The sequence below is a fragment of the Ursus maritimus genome, unplaced genomic scaffold, assembly GCF_017311325.1.
Source record: "Ursus maritimus isolate PB19 unplaced genomic scaffold, ASM1731132v1 scaffold_24, whole genome shotgun sequence".
Taxonomy (NCBI): Eukaryota; Metazoa; Chordata; class Mammalia; order Carnivora; family Ursidae; genus Ursus; species Ursus maritimus.
The window spans coordinates 309,147-317,122 of record NW_024424897.1 but is presented as its reverse complement, the minus strand read 5'-3'; the positions used below and the strand labels follow the sequence as shown (position 1 = coordinate 317,122).

At 55.1% G+C, this 7,976-nt stretch overlaps 1 protein-coding gene across 2 annotated transcripts in view; it reads left to right on the top strand.

Moving 5' to 3' along the window:
• TBCD (tubulin folding cofactor D) overlaps window positions 1-7,976 on the top strand; it is a 159,810-nt gene that overhangs the window by 119,689 nt on the left and 32,145 nt on the right. For both annotated transcript variants that reach the window (XM_040639916.1, XM_040639915.1), the window contains exons 21-23: window positions 1,225-1,285; window positions 2,558-2,580; window positions 5,066-5,097. In XM_040639916.1, the coding sequence (XP_040495850.1) occupies window positions 1,225-1,285; window positions 2,558-2,580; window positions 5,066-5,097 (116 nt within the window). The remainder of the gene's footprint in view (window positions 1-1,224; window positions 1,286-2,557; window positions 2,581-5,065; window positions 5,098-7,976) is intronic.

The window sequence follows — 7,976 nt, the reverse complement described above, 5'->3', positions numbered from 1 at the left end:
TTTTTTTTTTTTTTAAGATTTTTATTTATTTATTTATTTGACAGAGATAGAGACAGCCAGCGAGAGAGGGAACACAAGCAGGGGGAGTGGGAGAGGAAGAAGCAGGCTCATAGTGGAGGGGCCTGATGTGGGGCTCGATCCCATAACACCGGGATCACACCCTGAGCCGAAGGCAGACGCTTAACCGCTGTGCCACCCAGGCGCCCCCCCCGAGAACTTTTCTAACCAGCAGAGTTCTAACGAAGAATGGGGGAGCACGTGGTGTGGGGCCATTGGAGCAGCTCTAAACCTGCCATGTTTTGTAAGTTTGTAGGGCTACCATTTGGGTTTCTACTTCTTTCCAACCGACTTTTCCACAAAAGGAAAAGCTCACAACACACTACAGAGTCTGTAACCTGGATTTTGGACTGCACTTTGAGGGACACTGTGTTTTAATCCATCAGATCACTCTGGATGATTCCCTGGGGCCAACTGAGGCAGGGTGCTGGCAACAAGCCCAGGAGCTTTGGTCTGGTTCCCCCCCCTAGATGCACACTGTCGTGCAGCCTTAAGGACGTCCACATGGGGGTGAAATGGCACCTGCGGGCCAGGCGGAGGACTTGGTGTCGATGGCAGAGCTCTCTGAGGTTGAGCAGAGACCACGAGAGAGCCAGAGTCTTGCCCAGGGCAGCGGCATGGGATGCAGCAGGGTGTGACAGCCTGGGAGGTTGTCCACCAGGGTAGGTCAGAGAGACCAGTGCCCGGGGTTTTGTTGGTGGCCTCTGCCTGGTATGGACCCACTCCCAGACTCCCAGAAGGAAAGCAGGTTTCAGCAAAAGGCACCTGGTTTGTAGCAAATGTCTAGGCACAGAGAGTCCCCCTTCACAGTTAGGGAAGGATGGGAAGCCTCCTAAGATCAGGTTCTTGGATGTGAGCTGAGGGCCAACAGTGAGGCCACTGTGTGAACTCTCATCTGGTCCCAAGGTCCTCAGCTCAGCATCGGGGGTTTGTGTCTCTTTTCGCAGACAGTCATATTGGCTGCTCTGTGGCCTTGGGGGTCCCGGCTCTTACGGGAGGGTCATACAACCATCCTCTTTGAGTAGGTGCTGCTTTAGGGGATTGCCCTCTACAGGTGTTTGCGGGGGCTGGTTGGGCACGTGAGTAAAATGCAGCACTTTCTGAGCCCCAGGCTCCCTTGGTGCTGTTGTCCTCAGGATCTCAGCTGTTGTGTTTGAACCCATGCAGGCCTGTCGCAGACTACCTGGATGAAGCAGCAGTGCAGGGCCTGAAGCACATTCACCAGGAGGTTTGTGTCAACCCGCCGGAGGGTCCCTTTCTCCAGGTCTCCTGGTGCCTGGGAGTGACCCCTGCCCTTACAAGCTCTCTCCCCTCTCCTCAGCCCTGATCGATGCCCCAGAGCCTGATGACAGGACAGGTCCTGCTGACATCGTTCCTGGGGCCCATTACTCGGAAGCAGGGCTCTTCTTTGGCCTCTCTGGTGGCTCATCTGGGGTGGGAGGGGCCTCCTGGAGCAGGTGCACACGCTCTCCTCCGGCCACTGAATGGGGCCCGTGCAGGTGACATGGCCTCTCCTATCTGGTGCTCGTCTTTCTGTGCTGCCTGGCCACACTTGTCCGCTGGGAGCCCAGCGACGCGGGCACGTGCCACGCCTCTGTCAGGGACGTGGCCTGTTCCTGTGGAGGCGGCACATAGAATGAGCGTGATGGCTTTGACTCCCACCTGTGCCTCCACGGTGGGGCTGCAGTCTGAAATTACGCCCAGAGTCTGTGGTTGCACATCTTGGCGGCGGGGGGCGGGGGAGGGGCAGAGGAGAGTGTGTCCATTTCTGTGAGTTTTTGAGATTTTCCAAAGCTCTGCGATTCAGGAGAGGTGAAGTGTGAACCGTAAGCCTAGTGTTACTGGATAACATCACAGTCACTCGTGAGGACTTCGATGGGTTGAGTGTTTGTTGTTCCGAATAGAGTGTATTCTTTAAGATTTATCTCTGTATGTGTAATACGCCATTTTGATATCAGACCCTCCTGCATATGCCACTGGCTTTATGATTTTGGCACATCCATTCAGTGGGGTGTGGGCATGCCAAGAGGGTGCAGTGTGGAGAGTCGGCGGCCAGGCGGGACATCCCTGAGCTGGGGTCCCTTGTGGGGTGCAGGAAGCAGCAGAGACTGCCCCCTTGAGTTTTGTGGGACACGAAGAAGGCGTTGGCCAAGCTCAGTGCCGTCTTGGGGAGAGGGGTAGCTGGTGGTGAGGCTGCCCGGGGGTTGTCTGGAGACCCTGGAACCAGGACACAGGTTGGTCCTGGCTCCCCTCCCTGTGCCTTGGTTTCCCCTTCCACGTGGGGGGCACAGGAAAGCAGGCTGTCATGAGGTGCTTGCTGGGAGTAGAGTGGGCTCCGTCGTGAGGACCCCGCCGTCAGCTGTCTGAGGACACCCAGCCTGAGAAATGCTTGCTCTGCCCTCATCACTGCTGTTCAGTGCTCAGTAATGTTCTGTACCTACTGTGTCATTTAAAAAAAATGAACTAATTTAAACACCTAACTTTCACTTCTTCATTTTAGCTTTATGATCGTCAGTTATACAGGTAAGCTTCACAAACCCCACATTCTTGTGTTTTGTGACTTACAGAAAAGAATGTTCTGTCAGTAAAGGTTGGGTTGGCCTGTTAGGGCTTCTGTCCAGTCGCCCCCACAGATGCCTGGCCTGTGTTACTTTATTTGAAGGGGTGTCACCCTCGGTCAGAAGATGTGAAGGTCGAACTAGCCTCGTTGGTGGTTTTAAGCTTTATTGAGGTTTTCGTGTCCTGTAATAAAGTTTGCTTGTGTAAGTGTGTGGTCCGATGAGTGCTGATCACTGCAGATGGCCGTGTGGCAGTAGCCGCCATGCCGAGCAGCTGGTGTCACCCTGACACTTTCCTCCTGCCCTTTGCAGTGGTTCCCAGCCCGACCCCAGGGTCCCCTTCTGTGTTCTTTCTCTGTAGTGCTGCCTCTTGTGAATTTCGGGCAGCTGGAGTCCCGCTGGGACGTGCTTGCGGTCTGGCTGCCCTCACTCAGGGTGGGGTTGCAGAGGTTTGCCCGTGTTGTGGTGGGCACCACGGTGTTGTCTTTGTATCACTGTGTGTTCGGCGGGGGGTGGGGGGGTTGTTCCAGCTTTTGGCTACTTGGAATATGTGTGCTGTGAACATTGGCAGTCAAGTCCTGGTGTGGACGTGTGTTTCCACTTTTCTTGGGTAAATCCCTGGGGGTGTGTGTGTGTATTTTTAAGGCTCCGACAGACTTGTCCAAAGGGCTGTGCTCCTTTGCTTCCACCAGCGGTGTTTGGGAACATTCCCTGTCCTCATCACACGTGGTGGGCAGTCTTCACCGGGACCTGCCCTGTGGGTGTGCGGATGCTGTCCAGCATGGCCCTGAGTCACATCTCCCTGCAGGCTAGTGACCTTGGTGTCTTCTCCTGTGTGACTGGCCATCTTCTGTCTTCTTCCATGAAGTGACCTTTCAGATCTTTTGCTTATTAAAAAAATTTCATGGTCTATCTTCTCACTGAGCTGTTAACACTCCACGTATTCTAGATGTGAGCTCTTTATAGATGTGATAGCCCAGAATTTTCTCCCAGGCCGGGGCTTGAGCCAATGTGTAAGTGTGAGTGGGGCTCATCCGCATCCCATGAGCACGGGTGGGACATGGCTGGGCCCGTGGCAGGACTTCTATGGCTCCACGGGCCCCATCGTTGGTGCGGAGATGTGTCTGAGGTCTTGGGGTGCTTCCGTAGTGTTGTCACCTTTAACTGTCCTTCCACTCGGGGAAGGACACTCCATTTGCCCTTGGGGCATGATGTTTGTGTTGCCCTGTAGACGGCGCGCACCTCCTGAGTGACTCACAGGGATGCTGCTTTCTTCCCCCGTGTGGGTACATGGACGTTTCGCCAGAAGTACCTGGTGGAGCCTTGTGTGCACCTTGACAGACAGCAGCTGCACAGTGTGACTTGATCCCAGGGAAGGAGGGTGGCATGGCTGTGCCTTCCAGCATGGACGTGACTGCTCTGGCTTCACGCTTTCCTTGATGGCTGGGGAGGAGGGGTCAGCACCTGGGGAGCTCCCTTTGGGCTCTCGACTGTTCCACTGACGCCACCCCTGCTGCCTTTCCACCTGTTCTAACAGCAAAGAGGAGCAACTCACCCTCAAGTAGAGAACATGCTTATTGCTTTCTGGTGAAATGCTTCAACCCCCTGGACTGATAAACCGCGGTCCAGAGCAGGCAGGGAGCCTCGGGCAGACACCGCAGGACGAGGGAATGCCCTCGTGCACGCATTTTTGTCTGATAGCTGATGGCTTATATTGTGTCCAGTAGCATTTTACAAGTTCTAAATACATCTGTGCTGTTGTTAAATTTGGTTTAAATTTCTCCTGGACTCAGTGGGCAGGCGACCCCTGGGCTTGGCTCCCCACCCTGAACCTGGGAGTGCCCTTGGCTTGCCTGCTTCCCTCCCGCGCCAGACTCTGTTCTCTACATTGGGAGCCTTCCTTTCCTAGATTTCATCTAGTTTCCGAATTGCTTAGGGCAGAAGGGAGGGAGTCCTGTTACTCTGGGCCAGAAGCCGCAGTCTCATAAATGAACTTCTGTCTTGTGGAGTGCGCTTACGTTCACATCCGCCACTTGCCTGTGCTTCTTGTCCGGTATTAGGTGTCCAGAATGGGCTGCGTTTCTTCTCTAATGGACATTGGTGGATTGCTTCCTCGGGCTGGATGTTGGTAACTTCCCGGTGTTCTTTCTTCTTACAGAGTAAGAGTTGAGCAGTATTTGGAATCTCTGCTGTGTGACTGTACGATGTGGTTAGTGCCAGTAAGGGTTGTCACGTCCAGTAAAACCCGAGAATCAGAATGCCCTCATCTGGGGGATGGTCACAGCACATTTTCCGTTTCTTTGTGTAAAGGCCGTGTTTACCGGCAGTGAGAAATGCTGCTGAGCAGCATTTCACGGTTGGGAGCCCGAAGGTACATCTGTCACTTAGGATATTTTATGTTGTGATGTATAAGAAAGATTTTAATTCTGAATGTTTTCATTAATTTTCAGGGGTCTCGGAGGAGAACTCATGAGACAGGCAGGTAGGTCTGAGCCATGAGCTTGCAGATGACAAAGTCCCAAGGGTGTTTGCTTCACTCTCACCAGTACTGCGTGGTCTTCGTGGTGTTCTGGGTCAGAATTTCTGCTGTGGCATGCGTGGCTGCACACCGTGGCTCCTGTGACTGTCGGCCGTCCGCTGTCTCCACTCCTGCACATTCACTGCAGGCTCTTGGCGTTCCCGTGTGTTTACAGGGTCGGCGGCTAGGGTGGGTGAACGGAGGTGTGATTTGTCTTTCAAGGAGGGATGTCACCGTCTTTCCCGCTTCAGTGCACTATGTGTGTGTAACTGTACCTCAGAGGGTAGTTTTTCAGATTATATTTGAACGTCCACAGGGAACTCAGATGATGCCAGTGTGCAAGGACCTAGCTTTCCTGGAGCCTTCCCAGCTAATCCCACGAGAAACCCCAGCACTCCTCCACTTGTCTGGGGTCGTTTGTCAGGCACCTGGCTGTGCGCAGGCGGGTGGGCCCGGATGCAGGGAGCCCCTCACCAGGGAGCATTGAGGTCATGGAGGGCCTGCAGGCTCTGAGGGCAGGCCCCTGTGGGGACGCCCATAGGGTGGGGGCTCATCGGCACATGTCCGGGGCTGGACTGGTGAAGGAGGGGTGGTAGTCCTACGTCCCTCCCAGGCTCCCTGAGTACTCTATGCAGCCCCCAGGCCGGACCTCTGGACTGGACCCTTTGGTATATGTGCTTGGTGGGTCCTTTTCTTCCTGGAACTCTTGTCCCCTTGCTTCTGGAACAATCCACTGCAGTGGTCCTCACTGTCCTTCTGTGTCCTTCCTCCCATGTGCCCTGCCCCGGCCAGTTGGCACCCCCAGAACTGTCCCTGTCCCCTTCCTCTCCCCGCCCCCCCACAGGGCCGTCTATGCCTGCCAGCAGCCACCTAGCCCAGGACGGGGGTTGCAGTGTGCCTTGCTGCTCTCATGTGCCCCAAATCCTTTTCTTCACAAACAACTGCTGGTTTCCTACTTCTGCTCAGTCCTCGTTGGGGATTCTCAGTTTTATTAAGGAGCAGTGATCATGTGCAAATCCTTGAGTGGCTGCAAAGAGGGTCTCCCTGAGCTTCTTGTACTCCCTATACTGCGACCTCAGAGCTGGTCTGCAGGCCTCTGATCTGCCAAGCTGTGCCTAGCATCTGTGCTGCTCTGACCTCCATGTGCAGCCCAAGATGGCAGCAGGGACTTCATGCAAGACTGGCATGTATCCCTCTGTCACAGGAGCAGCAGAGAAGGGGATGGTCCTGGCCAGTGGGAGGGTGCCGGGAGTCCCAAGCAGCCACCAGGCTGACGTGTGCTGGGCTCCTGGAGGACAAGGTGGTCCCTTGGGCAGTGAGCAGGAAGTGTATGGGGTAGGGCCTGGGTAGGACAGGCGCAGTTAGGGCCTGAGGAGCAAAGGGCACAGTGAGGGGGTGTGGGCAGGACCTTGGGGCCACAGCTGGTCATAGCAGAGATCTTGAATTGCACTGGTGTGGTGGCCTGGCAGGGAGCTGTACCCTCAGGATTGCCCCGAGTCTCTGAGTCAGACCGTACAGGACAGCACTTGCCTGGCCTGAAACCGGGAAGAAGTCACGGGCTCCTGGAATCTATTTGAAAAGCAACATCATCAGTATGTGAGTTTGTGCCTTTGCTAACTCTGCAGCTCAGCCGTGCTCAGAGGCACAGCTGACCTTACCAGGACACACGCGTCCCAAGGGGCGGCATGCACATACCCATGCCTGTGTGGCATGCAGGGGAGGAGCAGCGTAACAGGGAGAGGTGATGACTGTAGCCGAGAAAACCAGAGTATGCCGCACATCACGTCGGTGCTGGTCCATGAGAAAGAGAAACGAAGCCGCTCTCTGAGGAAACACATCAGGGGAGCAGCGAAGGGCAAAGTCAGTGCTGGGGTGCGGAGGGAGGGACTCAGACAGCAGCAGCAGGAAAGCTGAACAGAGCTCCTTGCTAATCTGAGTCTGTTGCAAAAGTGGCACCCAGATTCTCAGTCCTAGATGAGGCCGGTGGGGTCCTCTCAGATCCCCTGCGATTTGTTACAAGGCACAGGTCTCCCTGAGGCTTTTTCCAAGGAAGTTGTTTTATTTTCAGTGTTTCTCTTTACGAACGTAAGGAAGGAAGCACAGACGTGTCGTAGACCGTTCCACACAGTGACAGGAGGAAATCCTGACTTGACTTTCTAAGTCTGTTCCTGATGAAGATAGCCTGTCGTGAGGACCTGGAGAGCTGTGTCCTCGCTGACCCCAGTTGCCCCGAGGGCCTCACCTCCTTACAGATGGGCTGCTGGAGACCAAGTTCCTGAAGCGCTGAGTGAGCCTCACTGTAGGGTTGCTGAGGTCCATGTGGTCGAGCGTGGGGAAAAGGCCCGCGACCCTGCAGCCCTTGGCTGTTAGGCAGGGCCTGAGTCGAGCTCTGGGATTTCTTTTCTTTCTTTTTTTTTTTTTTTTAAATATTTTATTTATTTATTTGACCGAGAGAGACAGCCAGCGAGAGAGGGAACACAAGCAGGGGGAGTGGGAGAGGAAGAAGCAGGCTCATAGCGGAGGAGCCTGATGTGGGGCTTGATCCCATAACGCCGGGATCACGCCCTGAGCTGAAGGCAGACGCTTAACCGCTGTGCCACCCAGGCGCCCCGACCTCTGGGATTTCTGTCCATGCCTCCTGCCTGGCCTGTAGGAGCCTCTCTCCGTGTCAGCTCCCATGTTCCCATGGGTTCGACTGATGTCACTGGAGAATAAACTCCAGACATGAGAACTGGTTCCTAAGAGCTGACACCTGGAACTGCTGAGGGGCTGCCATTTGGCCAAGATCAGTGTGTGGCCCTTGGATGAGGACTTGGTCGTGCCCCCCCCCCCCCCCCCCCCCC